The sequence below is a fragment of the Lepidothrix coronata genome, unplaced genomic scaffold (genome assembly GCF_001604755.1).
Source record: "Lepidothrix coronata isolate B3197 unplaced genomic scaffold, Lepidothrix_coronata-1.0 Scaffold147, whole genome shotgun sequence".
Taxonomy (NCBI): domain Eukaryota; kingdom Metazoa; phylum Chordata; class Aves; order Passeriformes; family Pipridae; genus Lepidothrix; species Lepidothrix coronata.
In genome coordinates, this window is record NW_016690327.1 from 630,473 (window position 1) to 654,535 (window position 24,063).

The 24,063-nt window shown below is 52.1% G+C and overlaps 2 protein-coding genes across 2 annotated transcripts in view; one reads left to right on the top strand and one right to left on the bottom strand.

Moving 5' to 3' along the window:
* The window catches only part of COL9A2 (collagen type IX alpha 2 chain), a 37,182-nt gene extending 15,899 nt beyond the window's left edge, over positions 1 to 21,283 (top strand). Inside the window, exon 28 of the mRNA XM_017828251.1 lies at positions 21,257 to 21,283. Coding sequence (XP_017683740.1) covers positions 21,257 to 21,283 — 27 coding nt within the window. The remainder of the gene's footprint in view (positions 1 to 21,256) is intronic.
* Positions 18,503 to 24,063, bottom strand: part of CSMD2 (CUB and Sushi multiple domains 2) — a 257,406-nt gene continuing 251,845 nt past the window's right edge. Inside the window, exons 66-68 of the mRNA XM_017828252.1 lie at positions 23,261 to 23,399; positions 21,941 to 22,114; positions 18,503 to 21,089 (exon numbers count right to left, since the gene is read on the bottom strand). Coding sequence (XP_017683741.1) covers positions 21,955 to 22,114; positions 23,261 to 23,399 — 299 coding nt within the window. The 3' untranslated portion in view covers positions 18,503 to 21,089; positions 21,941 to 21,954. The remainder of the gene's footprint in view (positions 21,090 to 21,940; positions 22,115 to 23,260; positions 23,400 to 24,063) is intronic.

Genomic DNA, 24,063 nt, shown 5'->3' on the forward strand with positions numbered 1-24,063 from the left:
GGCCAGGTTGGAGCAACCTGGGACAGTGGAAGGTGCCCCTGCCCATGGCAGGGGGTGGAATGAGATGATCCTTAATATCCCTTCCAACTCAACCCATTCCATGATTCCATGATTCTCCAAGTGTCCTGTCCTCATTCCCCATTTAAATTCCCTGTGCCCTTTCCAAACCCAAATCGAATCAGCTCACTCCAAGGGGACTGTCCTTCACTAAAACAAAACCTAAAAAATTTGGGAGCGAATTGCAAATGTTTTATTTGCAAGCAGGAATTCAATCAAGGAATTAAAGATGCCATGGATTAATTAGGGGCCAGGCTCTGGTTGTTTCCCGTTGAGTGGCAAATCCAAACCTGCCTCTCCATCAGAGCCCTCATAAATATTCATCCCCTAAACAGCAGATCGGTGCCATCACAGAGACAAGAGAGACTGAAACCCAAACCCACTGGAAAACATCCAACCCCGTCCCAAATCCCATAAAAAAACCGCTGCTGGGAGAGGGGAAGGAACAGCCCGGCTGAGCATTCGTCTCCGTTTCTGGGGAGATTCATCCCGGTTCCGTGCCGGGAGGAATCCAGGTTGTCCAAGCCCTCCGGGAATGTGCTCCAGCTGTGCAGCACATCTGGGGCCGCCCGCCCGCCCAGCCCAGCTCTTCGCTGCCGTTTTCCCCACGAGAGGGAGCTGCCAGCCCATGGAATTCCCTCTTCCAGCCAGCCCACGGCGGCGATATTCCCGATAGACTCAGTTTTCCCCCCTGGAAAGGGCTGGAGGATCCCGCCAGGGCTGCTTTGGGATGGGGGAGAAAGGGTGAACCCCCTTCGTTCGACCCCTTCCCACCTCTGGGATGGGAAGGCACCGGGAGAAGGGAAACTGGGGCCCAGAGGTTTCCTGCAGGGACACAAAGGGCTGAGAGCTGTGGCCCTGGAGAAGGGAAAAGCCACTTCCAGGAGGGAAGCTGAGCTGTGGCCCTGGAGCAGGGAAAAGCCACTTCCAGGAGGGAAGCTGAGCTGTGGCCCTGGAGAAGGGAAAAGCCACTTCCAGGAGGAAGCTGAGCTGTGGCCCTGGAGCAGGAAAACACCAATTCCCAGGACAGACCAAGGGCTGTGGAGGCTGCAAAGCCTCTGCTGTGCCTGCAGAGTGTCCCGGGCATCCCAGGAGGAAGCAGAATCCCCCAGAAGCCTGGGGGGTCCTCAGTCTTGCACCCAAAGTGCACACCCCAGGCAAGGGTGGCTGAGGGCCAGGACACTGATCCAGCTGATCCCGTGGCCTCTGGAGCCAGCACAGCCTCCCAAAAAGTGCTGACTGCAGTGGTGAACGAGCTCTGCCCTGGCAAGGGGCAGCTTTGACCTTCCAGAGACTCCCCAGCACACGCCATGGCACCAGCACAGCCAGCACTGGGTGCTGAGCCATCAGAGCCTGGCAAAGCCACTGCCTGGGAGGATTAAGAAGAGCAGGATTTAATTAGAATGCCAAGGAAGAGCTGTCTGGGGCCCTTGCTCTTTTCTCTCCCATCTGCTCGTGCCTTTTGAGGCTGCTGGGAGCCAGCCCAGGTCCTTGTCACCTCAGCCAGTCCCTGTTCCCAGTTGTTCCAACCTGTTTTCAAAGCAAAGACGTGTGGAATCTTTTAAAATTCTCGCCAGGGCTTCAAGAACCTGCTCCCACATTGATCCCTGCAGCTACAAAGGCTCTGGGTGTGGAGTCCAGCACCATCTCTGGTTTTCAGGGATGGAAAAGACAAAAGGGAAAAGTGAAAGGGAATCAAGACAGACCCCTTTGGGTTTGCACAAAGTGCTGAGGCTCCTGCAAGGGCTTTGTTTCCCTTCCCACCTCCTTTGAAAGCCCTGGGAAAAAGAGAAAAGGAAGAAGCAGTTTGATTTCTGTGGCCTGGAGTCATTCCACTGTCTCAGGTTGCTCCAACCTGGCCTTGGACACTTCCAGGGATCCAGGGGCAGCCACAGCTTCTCTGGGAAACTGTGCCAGGGCCTCCTCACCCTCCTAGGGAAGGATTTCTTCCCAATATCTGGACTAAACCATCTCAGGGACCACCCTCAGACCCCACTCTCTCCTCCTTGGTTGTCACCCACCAGCATCATCCTCACATCCCACCCCAGGTGACATTTCCCTGGCACAGGGACCACAGAAGGTGCCCCCAGGGCAAGGCTGGCACATGAATAATTCAGGAATGACATCAAAGTTTCCCTGAGCTGATGCATTGATTAGACCAAATTGCCTCCCTCACCCTCGAGGAGGTAAAGATGAGCTAATCACCGTTTGTTCTCTCTCAGATAGATGATTAACCACAAATTAGAATATTAAACAGAGGACTTTGGGTACGTAAATTAACGGCTGAGAACTGAGTTAATTATTGGAGGAGCCATAAAAACTGCTTATTTTTAATTCTTGCATTATTGTTTGATTTTTTTTTTTTGGCCTCTTTTGGAGAGGGAGTTCTTTTTAAAGTGGCTTCTGCTGCTGCTCGTGGCTGTAGGAGCTGGGTCAGCAGGGACACACAGGGTAAATAAATAAAACAGGGTAAATAAATAAACAAATAAAACACCAGTTTGAAGGCACAGCCTCACTTTGCCCTCCCAAACTCAGTTTTCCAACCACCAGACGCAAATTTCAGAACCACAGGATGATCTTCAAGGTCAGAAGGGACCTTGAAGATCATCCCCTTCCATGGGCAGGGACACCTTCCACTAGCCCAGGTTGCTCCAAGCCCCGTCCAACCTGGCCTGGGACACTTCCAGGGGTGGGGCAGCTCCTCTGGGAAGTCTCCCTGAGCCAGATGCTGTGCAAGGAGCTCCTGTTCCTCCCTGAGCCCAATTAGTGGTGCCAACAGTGGCAGTGGTGGCACCAGGCCACCAGCACAGAGAGTCCTGTCCCCTCCTCCCCGGGGTCCTGCCACGGTGCTCCCACACCCGGCAAAGGGGGAAGGAGCTGCTGACAAAAGGCTGATTTAATTACTAGAATTGTTCTGATTACAGCCTGCAAACACTGTTATCTTGTAATTATTGCCAAGAACATGCCATTAGCACATGATTAAACACAACGTCTTGTGGGCTGCTGCTGATTGTCTGATGCCTTATGAACTTAATTACTTCGTGCTGATCGAGAGCAAGTGCAGGGATGGAATGGGGCAGGGGCTCCAGAGGGGAGAGCTGGGGCACCCTGCAAAGAAGGGGCCCCTCAGCTCCTTTTTCAGGTGCTTGGCCTCAGCCAGAACCCAGCCAGGGGCAGGATCAGCACCTCAGTCCTTCCCCTGCTCTGCCACAGACCAAGATTCCTCCCAGACAAAAGGTGCCAGGACAGAAAGCTCTTGCTGCCCGTGCAGTGCCACCAACTGCACCCGACCCCCAGAGCTCCCAGGCTTTCCTTTCCTGGGTTTGACACCTCTTGTCCCGTGTTTAAACTCAGCCCCCTGGAGCTGCCAACACGCACAGGGCACCAGCCTCCTGCCCAGGGCTCCCTAAAAGTTCAGGAGCCTCCGTTCAGCAGAGACAAACCCAGAGGTTTGTTGGGTTTGTGCAGATGGGAAGGTGGTTTTGGGGGTGCCTGGGGGGGTCACGGGACAGCCCCACGGAGGGGTGGGTGGATTTGGGATGCTGATCCCCCCCCTCACATGCAGTCCCAGGACATGCCCTGGGTCCTGGCAGGCAAAGTGAGGGGGTCCCTGCTGTTGGGGGGTGAAGGTCCTGCATTCCCAGCTCCCCCATCCCTGGGAGCCCTCCAGGACGAGCCCAGTGGTGCCTCCCAGCCCGGGAGCAGTTTGGGTTCCTCCCAGGAAAAATCAAGCAGCTGCTGCCTCAGGGATCCCTCAGCACCTCTCACAGGCTGTCACCCTGCCCTGGTGACAAGGACAGACAAACCAATCCTGACATCTCATTAGCAGGATTAATTTTCAAGCTCGTTCTCCTCCTGGATGAGGAATTGGCACTTCCACTTTCCACCTCTCCTTTGGCCCCCGGGCTCCAACTGAGCCAAGAGCAGGAAAAACACCCCCCTCTCCTGCTTTCCCTCCCCTCCTGCCCTAGAAATCGGTGCTCAGGTGGTCTCTGGCTGCTCACCTGCATCCTCCATGCCCCTCTGTGCTGCTGCTTCCACGGGATCCTTCACTTCCCTGCAGGAACTGCAGCCTCAGCTCCAAGCTTGGACTTTCCAGGCACCAAACTCCTGGAAACTTGGAATGAAGATGCTGTGGGTGCTCAGAGCAGGCTGTGCTGGCCATGGCCACAGGTGCTTGGAGGGGAGGAGCAGAGGGTGCTGCCCACTGGGACAGGTGCCACAGGACAACCCATCACCCCAAACAATTGCTCTCAGGCCCATCTTCATTAACTGGTGGGCTTTTCCTGGAATCATGAAGGCTGGAAAAGACCTCCCAGGTCATCAAGTCCCACCTTCCCACACCTGTCCTCCCATGGAGCCCAAGGATGTTTGCTTGTCCCCATGTCTTGCCCCAGCCTGATACTCCTGGGATGAGGGCTTGCATGGCATGGGGAAAAACCCTTGGAAACACGGCTTGGCTGCTGGATCCCACCTCACTGCAATGGGGGGAGTGGGATCTCACCCTCCCACCCCCCAGTCCCACCGGGCACAGTGCCCATGTGGCTGTGCCAGGGATGCTGCTGCTGCTGGAGCTGCTGCTTTTCCCTGATCCCGAGGGATTTACTGCACATAACTCCGTGCAGGATCTGCTTTCCTGGAGTCAGGAAGGTGTTAAATGGAGAGAAGTGGAGGAGAAGGTGAAAAAGCTGCTGTTGGGGTGGGGTAGGAGGCAGGGGAGCCCAGGAAGGCGCTGCCTGACCCCAGTCACGGCTCCGAGCGCTGTTTGTGTTACTCCCGAAAGATAATTCCCACTGCAATAACTTTGCTCCCATCAGGAGGCAGCCTGGTGTCAGATCCAGTTTTGTAACCCGCCGAAAACGCCTTTTCTCTTTGCCTTTCGTCCTTTTCTTTCCTGTCTTGCAGGGGAAAAGGAGAGAAAATCCCCAGCTGATTTGCTGCTTTATAGAGTCGTGTGGAGCACGAGCAAATCAATACAACAAACTGTTTCCCTGTGATTCCTGAATAAACAAGGTCCCAAGGCAATTCAGCCGGGTGCCTGTCATGTTCAGGTACCCTGTGGATCATGGGCTGAAATGAACCCAAGATGTCTCTTTGCAGGATTTAATCACAGCTCGAAATTTCTCCTCTCTCTCCTCAGCACCAGCCAGGCTGGAGGAGGCAGTTTGTGTGCCCAGGCACGGAATTTTGGGGGAAAGGGGATACAGAGGTGAGGACAAGGAGAAGTGGTCAAAATAAGAGGCACAAAATATCAGGGAAGCCCAACCTAAGGGATGCCTCTCCTTGTTTTTTCCCTCTTTGCTTGTGGTTTTTCCCTGTTTTTTCTGTTTTTTCCCTGGTTTTTTCCTCTTTTTTCCTGTTTTTTTCCCTGTTTCCTTCTTTTTCCCTGTTTCCCTGGTTGCACCCATTTCTCCATCTCCTTTTGGGCCGCCCAGTTCGTTCCTGGAGGTCCCTGAACCTCTTGGCAAAGAGCATCTTCGACGACACCAAACCACCCTGTTCTCCCAGCTCTGCTCCCAAGTCCAGCTCTTGCTTATTTCGAGTCAATATTTTTCCCTTTGTAGCCTGAGAAAACACAAACGTTTGGCATTAAATCCCATTTCCTCCTCCTTATTTATTTATTTGCAGCCCCGCAGAGCATTAAATCTCCACGTGTCAGCCACCAGGCTCGTATTTCAGCCACACAATGGCCAGAGGTGCTGGGGGGGGACTCAGGAGGGGTTTTTTTTAAGGATTTGGCTCAAGGTGGAGCTGGATTTCCATAAATCGCGGCCCCAACTCGGCGCTCGTGTCTGTGGCGAGTCAACATCGGAACAAACTGTGTCAACAGCACTGGAAGAAAGGAGGAATACAATAGTCCCCATAAAAATCCATCTTTCCACAGAGATGGATTGAAAGGTGCCCTGTTCCTCCTGGGATGAGCTGGCTCCCTATCTCCAGAGAGCAGGCACGGGGGTTTCATGGCCCTGCAAATCCGGCTCCGGGGCTTCTCACGCCGGATAAACCCCTCTGTGGCTCTGGGACAGAACAGGCTGATCCAGGAGAAATTCCCTGGGCCGGTTCCTGTTTGCTCAGGCAGCTCTGAGGGGCTCTGTGTGTGTGACAGCTTTGGGCTGGCTCAGGTGCCATCCCTCCTCCTGCAGGGCTGGATTTCCTCCCGGTGCTGGGCTGAGCCAGCTCTGGTTTTCCCACCAGGACTGCACATCCCAGGACCAGGGGCTGCACAGAGTCACAGGATCATTAAGATTGGAAAAGGCCTCCAAGGTCATCAAGCCCACCCTGTGCCCGATGCCCACCTTGTCCCCCAGCCCAGAGCACTGAGTGCCACGGCCAGGCCTCCCCTGGACACCTCCAAACCTCCCTGGGCAGCCCCTTCCAATGTTTAACCAACCCTTCCATGGAGAAACTCCTCCCCATGTCCAACCTGACCCTCCCCTGGCACAGTTTGGGGCCCTTTCCTCTTGTCCTGTCCCTTGTTCCCTGGGAGCAGAGCCCGACCCCCACTGTAAGAAAGCCACCCCCAGACTTTGTAAAGAGTTCTGAGGTTGGGGCGAGGGGAAAAAGAGATAAAATGGAGTATTTTCAGTTGGCAACCAAATTTAGATCGGGTTGTGGCAGGTCAGGTGGGGTGCAAATATTTTTTGCACCCCCAGGGAAGCAGATCTTCTCACTTCCAGCTTTCCTTCACAATAAAATAAATGAGTCCACAGCACCCACATTAGTGTGAGAGGCCAAAACCTGCTGATTATTCTGATTGTGTGGACACACAGGAAAAGGTCCTCTGAGGTGTTTTAAACCATTTCCTGCTCTTTACAAACCCCCCCTCCTTTTTTCCAACACCCCGAGCTACGAAACTGGGAGCCTGCAAGGTCTTGTTGTCGGGATCTTTCCCAAGTGATGGCAAAATTCAGAACCAGAACGACACTCCCGAGGGCACCTTTCATTCAGGATCCTCAGCTCCTTCCTAAAATCACTGTATTTTCAGGTTTGCTTCCAAACCATCCCCTTGCTCGTGACCTGCCCTTGTGCCTCGTCCCCGGCGCTGCCCACGCTCCCCCTGGGGTGGATTTTACTCCCTGCCAGAACAGGAGGTGTAAGGAAATCAATCTCAGCTGATGGGGCTCCTAATGGCAGGTTAGGGAATAAGGGAAGCATTAATATCCACCTCCCTGTAAGCCTGGAACAGTAGGGTCCCAAAATTCAAATCTCTTCTGCTTCAGGGACTTTAAATGAGGTAAAGATGAGGCTTGACCCTCGAGCCACAAGCTCCTGCTGTTTGCCCAAAGGAGTCACATCATCACCTGGCTCCTGGGAAGGGAAAAATGAGCAGTTCCAGGGGAAATGTTGGTTGTTGGGACCGAGGGCAGGAGAGGGTGGGGTGAAAACCTCTGTGTTTGCTCCCTGGGGTCTGCTCCAGCAGGAGATGCCTCTGAAGCTCCCCAAAATGAGCCCAAATAAACGACTATAAATATCTCCTGTCCCTAGCTGCTCATCTCACAGTTGCAGATGTCCTTTGGCGCTGGAAAATCCCCTTGGCCCCTTTTTAGCTTGTAGATATTTAATGGGAAATTAGGTCTTAAATCCTCCGTCTCCTTCCCGGCTGCCGAGGGCGGGCGGAGGATTGGCCCGAGGCCAAGGGCAGGAGCAGGACTCAGCATTCCTGGGGTGAATCCAAGTGTTGGCACCTTCCTCTGGGAATCCTGGCTCTGGTTTTTACCCATCCTGGCCATCAGCAGAGAGAGCTGGAGCCACCAGAGCCCGACTCAATAACCAGGGGGGAAGGATGGGGCGTCCCCTGCTCCACGTCCCCCTGTTCTTCACCAGCCCCAAATGCCTGCCAGAAAAGTGTCATTTTATAATTACAATTCATGAGTTTATAATCATGTTGTTACTAATACTCTCTATTAGCTCTATTTTATATCGTTATTTATTATAGAATATAATTTTTATCCTTATTTCTCGGCCACAGCTCGTCGGGCTCGTCCCGAGGGCACGAGGCCACCCAGACATCCTCCTTCCCAGGATGTGCCCCCACAGAGCTGCTCCACAGGGAGAGAAACCAGGGAGAGAGAACAAAGACATTTTTAAAATAATAAAGAAATTTTTAAAATAATAAAGAAATTTTTAAAATAATAAAGAAATTTTTAAAATAATAAAGAAATTTTTAAAATAATAAAGAAATTTTTAAAATAATAAAGAAATTTTTAAAATATAATATAAAGAAATTTTTAAAATAATATAAAGAAATTTTTAAAATAATAAAGAAATTTTTAAAATAACAAAGAAATTTTTAAAATAATAAAGAAATTTTTAAAATAATAAAGAAATTTTTAAAATAATAAAGAAATTTTTGAGTATTTAAGGGGGAATAAAAGAAAAAAGAAGGGTTCAATCTCCGCCTCAGACACAATTATATCTCATAATCTGCTAAAAGCCAGGATTTATCCCCTCTTTGATAGGCAGAGCCCTTTCCTTCCTCTGGTGTTTAACCTCAAATCCCTCTCCCTCTCTCATTATATTTTATCACAGTTTGGGGAGAAGGACATTTTAAATGCTGAATGAACAGACAAATGTTAAAAAAAATCCCACCCCAACAACCCAAACCCAAGCCCTGCAAGAGCAGCATAAATATGGAAGCAAAATAATTGTGCATTAATGCTAATTGAAACAGTGAGGGCCCCACTTAGGCCATTTGAATATGCATCAATCGAGCAAAGTATTAATGGAACTAAATCAAAAAAAAACCCTGATAAAAGAGCCACTGCTTCCTTTTCACCATTAATATTGTTAAAGTGTTTTACATCCTGGGAATAATTGTTTGTTTGTGGGTGAGAATTAACCCACAACTCAGCAAATCACTGCCTTTGATAGTTGTTGTTATTTTGATATTTCTCAGAGTGGTGCTGAACACCCACAAAAATCACAGCCAGCACTGGGGGGGCTCTTTTGGGAAAAATGTAACTCACAACCAGCGTGGAGCTGCTCTATTTCCTTGTCTCAGTGTCCCCCAGGTTGTTCTCTCCCTTTTTCCCTCCTTGCCCAGGAGCTGCCTCCTCGTGGTGCTTCCCAAAACCATCAGCACCCTCCTTGGATCGAATCCCCCCCTGCCAAGGTCCAGCACAGCATCTCCGGGGGCTGAGGGGCTCCCAATCCCTCCTCCCCCTCCATCCAGTCCCCATTCCTCCTCCTCCTCCTTATCCAGCTGGTTTCTCTCCATGGCACCATCCCCTACTCCAGGCAGGAGAGGGATGGAGCCAATTCCTCCCTGCTGGAAAATCAGGCTCTGAGGAGGCTGGAGAAGCTTTGGAGGTGGAAGAAAACAACCCCTTCCCTTCCTTTAGGCCACGTTCCAGCCACCTCCCCTCTGCAAGTCTCACCTTCCCCGCCCTCAGGGAGGTGCTGGCGCTGCAGAGGAGGGTGTCTGAGCAGCCACAGCGTTCTCCAGGTGGCACCTGGCTGCCAGCTTTCCACCCAGGCAGCTCCAAGGATGCTCCCAGGGCATCCAGCCAGCTCCCTCCCCCTCTGGGTGGGCTCAGGGCAGCAGCACAGGAGAGGTTTCCCACCCAAATTAAGGCAAAAATCAGCCCCGATGCCAAAGGTGGGCAAAGAAAACCTGGCTCTCTGCCCTCCTGGGGCACCTGGGAGGTGGTGGCAGGTTTGTTCCTGATGTCCTTGGTGCTTGGCAGGCGGCAGCAGCACGTGGGGGACTGGGCTGTGACAGCTCTGAGATGGGGGACAAATTGCTGGGGACAGTGATGGATGGCCTGGCTGTGCCTCCCCTGCCACTCCTGCCTGCTGGAGTTAACTCCAGGGTGGCTCCAGAGCAGGGGCAGTCCCACCTGCTCTGACCCAGCTGCAAAATCCCATTATCTGCCTCCCCCCAGCACCCCCACCCCCGAAGGGTCCCTCCAAACACAGCCCAGAGGTGTTTCCAAGGGATAAAAACACCCACCTTGGAGGTGTCCTCAGCTCTGGGACCCTCCCCTGGGGACACAGAGCTGGGGAAGGTCCTCTGTGTCCCCCCAGATGGTGTGGATCCCACTGTAAGCACATGGATCCAGGCAGGTGATGCACAGATCCATCCCATATCCATGTCGGGCACTGGAATGGGAATGCTCTTGGAACACTCAGGCAAACCCACCTGGATTTACAGGACAGACCCCCCCCTGGGCAGCTGTGCAGGGAGGGGTTAATGCCTGGGACAATTATCCCTGGATGCAGAGCAGGGACAGCTGCTTCCTGTTCTAAATGAAATAATGTTGATTGGGGCTCTTAATGATGGTTTGCCGTGGAGCTAATTAGCTCCCAAGCCTTGGCAGATGCTGGGAGGGGGGTCAGTCCCAGCCAGGCAGCAGTGAGGGGGCACAGGAGGCTCCAGCACCGTGGAGGGGCTCCCAAAACCCCCCCATTCCCAGGGTGTAGGATTCCTGTTGTTGTTTCCCCTGCCCTGACCTCCAGTCCTGGCAGCTCTGGCACTGGCTGGGGTCACTCCCTGGGCTGCAGACAACGTTTGGCTGTGACATCTTCAAACCACACTCTGCTGCCAACAGAACTGTGCTCCCATCTGTTTACCAGGGGGGTTTCCAAAGGAGCTCAGCACATCCCAGCTCCGTCTTGGCAGCTCCAAAAAAAACCCCTCTCTCCGTTCCTTTGGCGCAGCAGCATCAGAATCCCAGAATCCCAGGACGGTTTGGGTCGGGAGAGACCTTCTGGATCATCCAGTCCCACCCCTTGCCATGGGCAGGGACACCTTCCACTAGCCCAGGTTGCTCCAACTTGGCCCTGAACACTTCCAGGGATGGGGCAGCCACAGGTTGTGGGCTGTGCTCCCCCTGCACCAACACTTGGGATCGTGGAGGATCTGGTGGAGGATCCCAAGACCTGGTGTCTTGGGATGCAGCTGCTCCCTATTTCCTCCCAGTGGTCCCTGGTGGAAGGCTCTGTGCTGCTGCCAGATGTGCCCCAGGGAGGGAATGGAGGGAAAAAAACTGGCCAAGCCCAGCAGAAAGTGGCCTTTGGAAGCCAAGCCCAGCAGAAAGTGGCCTTTGGAAGCCAATCCCAGCAGAAAGTGGCCTTTGGAAGCCAATCCCTTGGGGATGTGGCCGTGCCAGCAGCAGGAGCTGCTCCCAGCAGGATGGGGAGGTTCAGGGCCGAGGTGAGGGTGCAGCACTTTTCCAGGCTGCCCATCCCCAGGTGCTCCAGCTCCGGGCAGGGGGGACCCAGAGCAGTCAATTCCTGCATTTGTGTCCAATTCCACGTGTCTTGGCCCATTTTGCACCGCCCAGGTGGGACATGGAGCGTGTTCCCAAGCCCATCCCGTGGGAGAGCCGATTGTGGAGTCTAAGAAGCCCCTCTGAGCTGATCCCATGTCTGAGCACTCCGGGTTAAAGCACCTTCCACCACTCTTGACCTGCCCAGCACCAGGCAGAGCGTGGCACTGGGCTCTTCTCTGGTGTGGGAAGGGAGATTTTAAATAGTTCCTTTCAATTCTGTGAAGGATTTGCTGGTAGGACACCGAGCTAACACGCAGGGACATTGTCTGCTGAGCTCCTGCAATTACAGGGCTGCCCTGGAGTGACTATCATTTGCTCCAACAACGTTTTCCAGCCACTGAATAGTGGTAGAAGCAGGGAAAAAAAATCAATAGCTACAATCCCATTGGCTCGATCGTGCTTCAAAAAACACGGAATTACTTCATGGAGCAGAAGGTTTTCAGTTGGCCAGAAACAATTCAGAGAGGCTCCGTGTGGAAAAGCCTCACTGAACTTCTGAGGCTTTAAAAAGCAAATCTGGGGAAAAAAAACCCCACAAAAATAACAAAAAAAAAAAAAATCTGATTAAATGTGCAGAGCTGCAGTCGGAGCGAGAGCAAAGCTGCTCCCACCTCGGCTCCCAGAGCAGTGCCAGGATGGAGGGAGCAGCAGGAAGATTATGGGCAGGAAAGCTGGAGATTTACCAACTCACGGGGAAGTTCGGGTCTAAATCTTCAGCCGAGCTGCAGCAGATGGTGGTGCCTTGCTCCTCCCAGGAACTACAGAAACATTAAGTTTGGAAAAGCCCTCCCAGCCCACAGAGCCCACCCTGTGCCTGATGATCCTGGGATTTTGTGCAATGATCCCCCCACAGCCACGGGGTTGGATGGTGGTTTCACCCCTGGCTGGACAACCCCTCTGGCTGTTCCCCCCCAGCTCTGGAGAGCCAGGGAATCTGCACTGCTCCCGATTTCCATGAGGACAGTCCATCCCGGGAATGGAGCAGAGCCCACCCATCACCCCAAGGACATCCCTTCCTGGCATTTCGGGACTGAGGCAGCAGGAGAGAGGGCAGGGGATGGGAATGTCCCAGGTGGCTTTGTCTCCGTCCCTTTTCCCAAATAAAAGCTGCAGGGCAAACAGCGCGTTCCCTGGACTCCCAACCCCCGCAGAGAGGGGGCACAGGAGGTTTCTGGGGATCTAAGGAATGGCAGAAGATGCTCTCTGAGCTGCCCCGGGGTTTGCCCGGAGCACAGGGCACTCCCCTCCAGTGCCCTCTGCCACTTAACCTTCCCCAACCTTATTTGTCTCTGAAAGGTGCAAACACGCCCCTCCAATTTGGAGCCTTAATTTAATCACCCTCTGAAGTGCTCTGGGCCCCGGAACAGGACGGAGGCCAAGGGCGGCTGCAGAGGTGAAGGATTTCCCGGTCCCCCCGGCGTGCTCCTAACGAGCTGAAATAACTGTTTAAAAAAGGGCAACCGGAGCAATATTTCCTGGGAGTAATTCCCGTCCCTGCCTCGCACAACCCTCAGCTCTCCGTCCTCGGGCTGCAGGGGCTAATTTAGGGTTATATTTAATTTATAAAAAGCGCAGTAGTAAATCACAGGTGGGAGAAGCCACCAATTCAGCCTTTTCCTTTCCTCCTGCACTCGGGCAACGCTCAGGGAGTTTTCCAGGGCTTGCTTTCGCTGGAGCTTGGATTATTTTAGGATGGCAGATGGTTGTTTTTTGAATAAGTTGGAGCTGGGGGGAGGATTTAGTTTAAAATATGAAAATTCTACTTAAAAATATCTCGCGAAGGTTTGGAATGAGCTAGTTCCTGACGGCAGGGCAGGGACCTCCCCAGTGCCTTTACTGGGGGCACTGCCCAAGTCCCTGCTTAATTCAGGGGCTCTTTTGGGGAAAATATAAGTCAGGGGCCGGGGATCCCATGGAATGCTCCTGGTTTAGTCCTTCATCCGCCTCCTGGGGCTCTTTGAACTCAGCTCGGGCTCAGGAGTGTCCGAAAAGCGCCTTTTGTGGAGGCAGGGATTTTTCCAGCATTCCAGCATCAATGGGACTGGGGGACTGGGGGACTGGGGGCTCAGGGACGAGGAATTTTGACACCCAGAGCCTGGAAAAAACCTGGTTTGTCTGATTTTTCCAGCCTCATGTGCCTCTCCCGCTCCCCGTGGCTGTCCCGGCTCCCCCAGTTACTCCTGGAAAAAGTTTGGCTCTGCAATAATTATTTTTCCTTGGAAAGTTTGGGTTTGTGACCACACACACTTGGGAAGAGGGGAGGAGAGAGGGGGCTCAGGGGATGGACTCTGAGTGTGAAATACAGACACAGAATGGGTTGGGTGGGGAGGGACCTTAAAGATCATTTCATTCCAACCCCTTTTCCATGGGCAGGGACGCCTTCCACTATCTCAGGTTGCTCCAACCTGACCTTGGATGGGGCAGGATGACCTGACCCAGGGATGGGGCAGCCACAGCTTCTTTGGGCAACCTGTGCCAGGGCCTCCCCACCCTCCCAGGGAAGGATCCCTTCCCAATATCCCACCTATTCCCACTCTGCCAGGCCCCAGGGCTGAGCCTGCCTGGTCCCAAACCCCAAATCCTGCTCTCAAACCAACACAAACCACCAGCCCTTCTGTCCAAAACCACAAGCCCCTGAGCAGAGCAGAGGGAATTCTCGTGCCTGTTACCAACCCAGCATCACCCAATCCCACAATGGGATTACCACAAATGTTGTTTTTCAGCAGAAGCTGCTGCAGAACTCAGGATTTGGCTCCTCCAAGCCAGGCCTGAGCTACAATTGGTTAACAGTGTTGATTTTCCCCCCTACCCGAGCATATGTTGCGATTTGATTACATCCAGTAAATCTGTTCAGCAAACATTAATAACCTCCTGCCATTCTAGTACTCTTTTTTTTTTTTTCCCTCCCAGCCCAGTTATCACACATAAATATTTCCAATCATCTCCCTCCATAAAGCCAATCCAAGGGCATCACGACCCGATGATTTCACACGGGTATTGATGTATTTATTGCTGGCAGGGCTGGAATACGGAGCAGGCAGCGGGAAAAGGGAGGGAAGCCAAGCACAGCAGCCCAGGGAGAAGGGGGTTGTGCTCCACTGGACCAGTGCAACCACTGATCTACTGCCCTGCTGGTGCTAATGATGGGAATCTGGGATAGGATCCTCCTCCCCGTCCCCAGCAGCAATTCCCTGGACTAAGGGGAGGGTGTTTTTAAGGAGAGGCTGAGGCAGATGGGAGGGTTGCCATCCCTTGGGAGGGATGTGGGATGTTCCACCCTGGGCTGAGATTCCCCTCTCATTCCCCCCTCTCATTTATTTCAGCCACATCCCTGGGAGATGTGGGGTTTGGCTGCTGTTTTCATGGAATCATCAAACCATGGAGCTGGAAAAGCCCTCCAAGATCAGAGTCCAACCATTAACCCAGCACTGCCAAGGCCACCAGGAAACCACGTCCCCAGGCACCACATCTCCACGTTTTTGGAGCCCTTCCAGCCCATTCCAGTGCTTGACAAGCCCTCTCATTGAGGACGTTTTCCCTGATGTCCAACTTAAACCTCCCCTGGTGCAACTTGAGGCCCTTTCCCCTCGTCCTGCCCCTTGTTCCCTGGGAGCAGAGCCCGACCCCCACCCGGCTCCAACCTCCTTCCAGGGAATTTTGGAGAGTGATAAGTCTCCAGGTTGAGCCCCCCCAGCTCCCTCAACCTTGTTCTGCAGCTCCCAGTACCCCAAACCAGCTTTCTCAACACTTCATTAATTCACACAGGCTTTGAAACTTCTTCTTTTGCCCCCTTCCAAAAGCTGCTGGAGCTTATCAAGAGATGAAAGATGGAAGGACATGCATAATTAATGGCCTGGCTTTATTTAAATAATTCAATTTTGCCTTCACATCTGCATTCTTCAGGTGTGGCTTTAATTCTTTAATTACAGACCATCGTGCCACGGTGCTTTGCCTGATTAACAGTTGGAAATTAAGGCTGGATTGGAGTGGGGGAGAAAGATGTGTCAATACAGAAATAAGAATATAAAGTAGCTTGAGGGAAAAGTAAAGTGTCTTCAGCTCAGCAAACCTGTTCTGCTCTAACAGTCCTACATCCCAGAGCATTTCCAGGAGGATTTCAGGCTGGTTTGAGGGGGGTCTCAGCACCCAGGGAGCCACAGCACCTCCAGCTTGCTGGTTCCTGCCCCTGAATCCCATTTTTCCAAGCTTATCCTTATTGTCCCCTGATGGCTTGGTGGTTTTTTTGTTAGCTTATACCCTAATAAGAATTACTCAATAATTTGAGGGTGAAATGTAAATGTCAGAGCAAGACTGGCAGAGGTTTGGGGAAGAAGAGCAAGTGGACAGAGGGTTTCTGCCACTTTCTTCCAGCAGCTGGACAAACCTGCTGGAAAACTGGGCTTGGAAAAGCCCCTGGTGTGCCAGGAGTGCCAAGGGGAATACAAGGCTGGCAGAGGGGGTGGCTGCTGCCAAAGGCACCAGTGGCTGCCCACCCTGGAATATTAAATGTGCTGGGAGGATGATCATGATTAATTATCTCACCTGTCTGCCAGAGGAATAATTTTCTCCGGGCTGAAATAACTAAACCAGCTCCTTTCCCACACTAATAGCACTTCATTGTCACACATTTCCTAAATCCAGGCCCTTTGCACCAGTTTGGCTAATGAGGACACACCAGGGCTGGCTGCACATTCCCCTGGGATCAGCAGGGAGAGCCAGGCCTGCTCCCAGCCCTGGCTTTTAACCCTTTCCCTGGGATTTCCCTGTGCTGAATTCCCACAGCCAGGAATAAAGCCCATTCTGCTCCCCAGGGGTGCTGAACTCCCTGACAGGTAAATGCCCCCTGAGCCCTCGTCTGCAGCTCCCACCACCAAGAGAAATCAAATACCACTTTTTTCTTGAAGTTTTTTCCCCATTTTTTTTTTTTTTTTAGCTCTTCCAAAGCCTGGAGAATGAATTATGCATTTTCCCCCCTAGCACTGAACTATAAATTCTCCTCTTAGTGCTTGGAACGTTTCTGAAGTTCCGGGAAGTTCCCTCCTCCTGCAGAGCTGCAAGATCCCAGCTGAATAATACAAACCCAAAAATGCCCTACTTGGGGGCTCATTTTGGTGCAGGTTTCCTGTGGGTGCTGCTCATTTACCTGTCCTTGGGGGGGATTTTCTGTCACTCACCTGCTCAGAGGAGGATGGGAGGAATTTATCACCTTCCCAGGAGATAAAACCGAGTGTGTTTGTCCCCAGTGGGGCTCAAGGAGATGCAGAATAATCCAGCACAGCTCAAATCCTGGGAACCACTTCTGCTTTGCTCCCAGCTCTCTGCATCCCTTCTGCTGCTTTCCCAGCTTCCCAAAGAACTCGTGGCAACTGTCCTAAGGGGTTTAAGTGCCTTAGTGACCCCCCAGATGATGGCCTCGAGGCTCTTTGCACCCTGTTTTTCCATGGCCAGGAGCACCTGGAAAGTCCAAATGCAAACCCCAGGGTGGCTACAGGACCTCAGAGAGCTCTCCAGAGTGTTAAAACCAGGCTCAGACCACCTGGCCTGGCCAGGTCAGGTCCTAAACAAAGACTTGATGTCCCAGAGAGCCAAATCCCACAGCTCCAAAGAGTTAAAACACTTGGCTGAGCTCTGGATGTGCTGGTGGAGCAGCATCACCTGCTTTTAATGCATCTCTGACAGCCAAGGTCACCTCACCCTGCAAGGGAACAGGGGAGGAGAGGAAAAGCTGATTTACAGCAGCCATCCCACAGGGACTGGGAGCTCCATCCCTGTGGCTGCAGCCCCAGCAGAGGGGGGATTATTCTGTGTCCTGGAAAAAAAAAATCATCATCAGAGGTGATTCCTGCCCTGCACTGCAGGGGTAACTTATTAATTAATTAACTAATAACACCTCCTTAGGTGTTACAGGCGAGCCAGTGTCACAGGACCACCCATGGGAGACCCCTGTGCTGAGGTTTTAATTCAGCCCAGAGCAAAACCACGGCCCAAACCCCACTGAGGGGTTTTTTTTAACACCAAAAAAAATCAGCCAGCTCAGGTCCCCTCACCATTCCTGATGGGAGGCACATTTGTGATGTCCTTTTCCAACCAGAAAATTCCCTGCCAATTTAATTTTCCACGAGAATTCAGCCCCAGACCCGGATTAAGAGGGACATCCCCCACTCAGGGCAGTTGGGCTCTTTGATTTTTAATTCACGGCGACGCTGAGAACAAAATCCCCATTTCAGGGTTTTTCCTTTGTTTCTTGGAGGACCTCTGAGCTCCTGATTTCAAAAGGGGCTCTGCTGATCTGCCCTGACAGGGGGGCAGGAGCTGCCAACAGCCTGAGCATCCATTCCTGGCTGGAGGGGGGGGAGCACAGCTGGAATAACGTCACATCCCAGCTGGAACAACATCACATCCCAGCTGGAACAACATCACATCCCATCAGTGCAGAGAGCTGGGAAGGGAGGGAGGGCAGGGAGAGGGAGGGCAGATGTTGGATTGGTCTCATTCCCTCTGGATGAGCTGCTGCCTCCACAGAGCAGGGACCACATCCAGGCTGAATTCCCCCGGACTTCCCAGTGGTGATGGGGAAGAGGGTTGGTCTTGCCTGAATCTTCCATATTTTCCTCCTTGGGATGTGCTTCCAAGCAGCTGGAACATCAGGAACCTCACGTGTGTGTGTTTGTGTGAGAATCCAGAGGATCCTGGGGGAAAAAAAAGCCTTTGGCAGCTCCACGAAAAAGGCAGCAGGAAATGTAAGAAAAGCAATGCAAAAATTTATATTTTATTTTGAAGTCAAAAATTTAAAATAGCTTTCAAATTCAGCAAAGGATGCCTGAACACAAGGAAAAGCCTCATATACAGAGACAGATAAATTAAACTGTATATACTGCAGACAAGCCAGGTGTATGTATAGATTACATATGTACACTTTTATGTAAACCAGATTTATACATTTTATTACATTTACAAAAAAAAGCTGATCTTCCACTACTGTTTACTACAATAATGAAAAAAACATTTACATTGGGTTTTTTTAACTGTACAAACTTCTGATTCATAAAAATATATCTCTGTACAAAAGAGGGATTTTTTTCTTTTTTGTTAGTTTTTCTTCCTTTTGTTTTTTTTTTCCTTTTTTTTCTTCTTTTTTTCTTTTTTGTTTATTTTTTTACCTTTTTCATTTCTTTTTTTTTTTTTTTTTTAACGTAATGCAAGTCCTCTGGGCACAAGGATGGAGAAATGTCACGCATCAGGTCCCAGCCAGCTTGCAAAAAAATCGGGATAAACCCCCTTCCACTTCCTTTGCTACTTGGGCAACAGCAGAAAAAGGTACTTAAATGGGTCAAAAGCAGCAAATCTTGTTTAGGCAGAGCTTCCCCTCTCCCCCTGCATGGGTGTTTAAATAATTTGGGGTTATTTTTACACACCTTGACACGAGTTTCTCCTGGTTATTCCATGGGATGAGAGGGAGTCAGGAAGGTCTGGAGAGCCAACGTGTGCGTTATGTGTGGCCATCCCTGCTCTCCACACGGAGCACCCTCGGGGCCTTTGGCACCTTCCCAGCCTGGAGAGGCTTTTGTGGAGCTCAGTGACAGGAACCTGGAGAGCTCCAAGCTCTGCTGCCACAGAGGGGTTGGGATTTTGGGCGCTGGGAGAGGAGCTGGGACACGGCGGGTGCTGGAGCAGCAGGGACAGAGCAGGGGTGGGTTTGGCCAGGGGCACGAATCCCGGGATAATTTAGGTTGGAAGGGACCTGGGGGTCAAGGGTGGGCCAGGAGAGCCCAGCTGGAGGCAGGAAGCAGCTGTTTCCCTGCAGGAGCAAGCCTGGGATCCACGGGAATCTCCCAGCTCTGCCCTCCCTGGGGTCGCTCAGAACTGAGGGGGGACAAACCTTGGCCCCACACCTGAGTGTCCCCCCAGCCCAGCTGGGTCCCCTCTGTCCCTGACCCTTCTGGGATCCTTGTCCTGCGAGCTGGGGGAGCCCCCAGAGGGACAGCCCAGCCTGGCTGCCCATGGAATTCAGGCCTGGAAGCCTCTCCCTGGGTTTCTGGGAGCACTCCCTGCTGCAGGACACGGCTCAGCCTGCCCTGGGCTCCCTGTGTGCCCAGCCCCACGTGGGCAGCACCTCCCTGACCCCTGCCCACGTGGGATCAGGGCTCTGACTCCTTCTCCCACCCCTGCCCACGTGGGATCAAGGCTCTGACTCCTTCTCCCACCCCTGCCCACGTGGGATCAGGGCTCTGGCTCCTTCTCCCACCCCTCAGGGAGAAATCCCAGCACCTTTTCCTGCTTTGGGCAGCGGAGGTGGCATTTTTTTTTTGGCAGGCTGGCTGTCCAGCCACGAGGCTGGAGAATGCTGCTTTACTCTAAGTAAAAAAAATAATATATATTTATATACATATACACACACACACACACGCACGCACACACACACAGAGTAAAAGAATAAACAAACCAGGGAAAAATAAAAAACAAACCTACCCTGTGGTTTTCATTAGGCAGAACCTCAGCTGACATCAGGGAGGGGAAAAAAACTAGTGCTTGGATGTGAGAGCATGGATGTAAACACCACCCTCGAGGTTTAATGCTGATTTCCCTTGCAGTCTCCTGCAGGAGGAAGCTGCCTCGGTGACACAGGATTTCACTTCTCACCTGGGAAATGTCACTGCTGCCTCCCCTGGCTCCAAAAATGGGCCTTCAGAGCAAACAGCCTCAAAGCCTGGATCAACAAGAGCAGCTCTGCTCCTCATCAGAGGAGGCCAAACTCACCAAAGCCTCGTTGTCTTCTAAGGCAGGAGAAATGTCAAGCTGCCTTATCTGCTCCCCTGAAAGCCAAGGCAACCTCTGTGCCCCTGGGAAATAAAGGGAGCAGCTCTGGAGAGAAATTAAAACTCTTATTTGGAGTTGCCATTTTGGAGGATCAATATGAAAAGGGCAAAGGCTTTTTGGGGGGGAAATCAGGATTTGTTATCTTTTTAAAGAGGTTTTTGTCCCTCGGTGTCTGTCAGCGGTTTCCTGGTCAGGGGGTTTTGGACACAGCTCAGATCAGCAGCCAGGGAGAGAGGGAGTGTTTCCTCCCCAGCCCTGAGAGCTGCAGGAATGAACACAGGGCAGAAAAATCCCCAGCAAGAATGCCCAAAGGAAAAAGAAACGAGGAAGAGGGGAAAAAGCTTCCAAAGTTTCGCTTTTCCCATCGGGAGGGTCCCATTTGAAAACCCTTCCTCTGCCAGAGCCCTGGGGGGGTAGAAAAAACAACAAACAAATATCCCACAAGTCCAAACACAGACAGAACTAGAGCTCATCCTTTCCTATCCTGGTGTTGTCCATAAATCCAGTCAGCACCTTGTGCACAACCCCTTTGTTGCCCGAGCTCTTCCCAAAGTTGGGGGGCAGCTGGTGGGGCCCCCACACATCCCACGGCTCCCTCTGGGAACACACCACCAGGAGCAGGTTGGAAAAGCCTTCCCAGGTGCTCCCCTTGCCCAGGGAAGTTGGGCTGAGCCCCCCTGGCAGGGTGGGAGGGGGGAGCTGAGCAGGAGCAGACCTTTGGTTGGCTTCGTGATCCAGGATGGAGAGCGGGCGGACCCGGGCGGGGAAGGACGACAGAGGACAAACCCAGCGGTCCCTCAGGAGGTCACACAAAGTCCAACGAGGTGCAGCAGCTTCTCCACAGCCTCAGCAAAAGGTTGGGAGGAGGGAGATGGGCAGGGGATGGATGGAGACTAGTGAGGTGAAACACAATCATCCACCAGACGCCGACCCCGGAGCGATCTGGGATGGGGGGAAAGGAAAAGCAAACAGCCTGTTATTAACACACAGAAATGCTGGGAGAGCCTGCAATGGTTTCCTTATCCTAAACTGAGAACATTCCAGTCTGGAAGGGCTCTACAGGCCACAGGGTGCTTTTGATTATGACATGAAGTGATGTCTCTCTGCAGTTAAACTTTGAAATCCCTGATCCCTGAGCAAAATCCCGTCAGGATTCACCCAGGGAACGCTCCCTCTTACAGACCCGACTCTTCCTTCCCCTTTGGACTGTTCTCACCACAGCTTTACAGGCATTTGCTTGGCCACTGCTCTCCAAGAGGTTCCCAACCAGCAGCCAGCACATGAGACCCAGAGATGGTCCCATGCAGGGCCAGGAGCTGGACTCAGTGATCCTTGTGGGTCCCTTCCAACCTGGCATAGTCTGGGATTCTGGGTTTGGCCCTGTGTTGAGATGATCTCTTAGAATCAGAATATCCTGAGCTCAGTCCCACAAGGACTGAGTCCAACTCCTGGCCCAGGAAGAACCACAAGGTCTTTTGGGACATCTGAACAGCTCAGGGGGCTCCTCTGACCCACGGCTTCAAAACTGCCAGAGGGCAGGGTTAGGTGGGATACTGGGAAGAAAATCCTCTCTGTGAGGGTGGGGAGGGGCTGGAATGGACTGCCCAGAGAAGCTGTGGCTGCCCCATCCCTGGGAGTGTCCCAGGCCAGCTTGGAGCAACCTGGGCTAGCGGCGGGTGGAAGGGTGATGGAGTGACACGACCCTTATGATCCCTTCCAAGCCAAGCAGGCCACGATGCCACCCAGGTTTTGGGGTGCCAGAGGGGAGCCCAGCAGTGCCCCAGCTCACTCACCAGGGGGGTGGGTGCTATACTGCCGTGCACACCGTGCTCACTGTGAACTCGGCCTCGCTGGCCATGATGTCCGTGGGCTGCAGGTTCCGGTCGTACATGGGGTTCTCGAAGGTGGCCCTCACGTTGGTGTTCTCGTGGCCAGCATAGCCATTGAACGGGACTTTTGGTCTTCTCCTGCAGCAGGGGAGAGCAAACCCACAGAGGTCACACAGTCACAGAGAGTCCTGAGAGGGAAGGGACCCACAAGGAGCATCCAGTCCAACCCTCAGCCCTGCACAGGCCCAGCCCCAGGAGTCCCCCCCTGTGCCCCAGAGGATCAGCCAAACCCTCCTGGAGCTCTGGCAGCCTTGGGGCTGTGCCCACTGCCCTGGGGAGCCTGGGCAGTGCCCAACCACCCTCTGGGGGAAGAACCTTTTTCTAAAATCCAACCTAAACCTTCCAGACACAGCTCCAGGCCATTCCTGCAGTTCCACCCCCTGCCATGGGCAGGGACACCTTCCACTAGACCAGGTTGCTCAGAGCCCCATCCAACCTGGCCTTGGGAGAGAGGGGAGACAGGATGGAAGGAAGGAAAGAAAGAGAGAAAGGGAGAGAGAAAAAGAGAAGAAAGAAAGGGTAAGAGAGAAAAAGAGAAAGGGAAAGGGAAAGGGAAAGAGAAAGAGAAAGAGAGGGAGAAAAAGAGAAAGAGAAAGAGAAAGAGAAAGAGAAAGAGAAAGAGAAAGAGAAAGAGAAAGAGAAAGAGAGAAAGAGAGAAAGAGAAAGGAAAGAAAGGGAGAAAGGGAGAAAGGGAGAGAGAAAGAGAGAAGAAAGAAGGAAAGAAAAAGAAAGAAAGAAAAAGAAAGAAAAAGAAAGAAAAAGAAAGAAAAAGAAAGAGAAAAAAAGAGAAAGAAAAAGAAAGACAGAGCTGCTTTTGAGGAAGGTAAACCCCTGGGGATGAGGCAGACAAATCTGACTGTGGATTTGCAGCACAGCAGCTCCTGGGTGCTGCTGCAACCCTGGGCACCCTCCCTCTGCAGAGCTCCCACAGCAACACCCTGATCAGGAGAAAATACTAATTTACAACACATGCAAGGCCAGCTTGAACGCTGGAGCGTGGAATTTACTTCGCTTCATCCTCCTTAAAGTGGCCACAAATCTTATTAATGGTCAGAAACCCTCTCACTGCTCTCTCCTTCCAAACCTTCACCCCTCCACGGGGCTTTGCTTCGTTTCCTTTTCACCTTCTGAATTAAAAGAGGTCTAAGGGGGTGGGATTTTAAGTTCCAGCTCAACGTTTCTCAGAGGCCCCCCCGAATTTGTTTCCTGCCCCCCCAAACCCACCTGTGTTTGTAGAGATAAAGCACAAACCCTGCAATAATCAGGGCGATGAAAGGCACGAGGATGGCGGCTGCCACGGAGCTGCTGTTGGATGCAAAGTGGTGTCCTATGGATTCAGGATCCGTTTCCATCATGCTAAGGTCTGAAACGCAGCAGAAAAGAACACATTTCAAACCAGCACTGCAAGAAAATGGGCTTTGCTGGGGCTTCCAGCAACTGGAAGTGGTGCTGGAAAAAAGGCAATGGAAAGCTGCTGAGCTGCAGATGAAGGATGGCCTGGAGATCCAGCCCAGCTTAGACAGCATCATTTATTTAGGACTGCAATTAAAGGGAGATGTAAATAGATTTATCTTGCCAAAATGTTCCAACCTGGACGCATAAAGCTGGGCTTTAAGGGGAGACTTTGAAATGCAATAACGAGCAACTTAATTCTCCATAAAGGTGAGAATATCCCAAAAATCCCAAGAAAGAGATTAAAAGCTCAAACCACAATTTAAGAGATATTTAGGGGCTTAAACTTTGCCTGTTTTAAGCCATCAGGAGCCTCTGGGATTTCTGAAAGGGCGACAGAGACACTTTCTGTGGCAGAAACGGGGCTTGGGCCTGTCAGAATTTGGCAATGTGGAGAAAAACTATGTTTTTGTTTTTGTTTTTTTTTGTCCAGGTGCTTTTTGTGGCTCCAAAACCCCTTTCTGTCTTTAAACAGCAGCCTGTTTACAGGCTTTACATTACAAATTTCGTCGTTGTGCTGTTTTGCCTCCCACAGTCTCCCTCCCAGGGTGGGTTTAGCAGAAGGGCTGAAAATC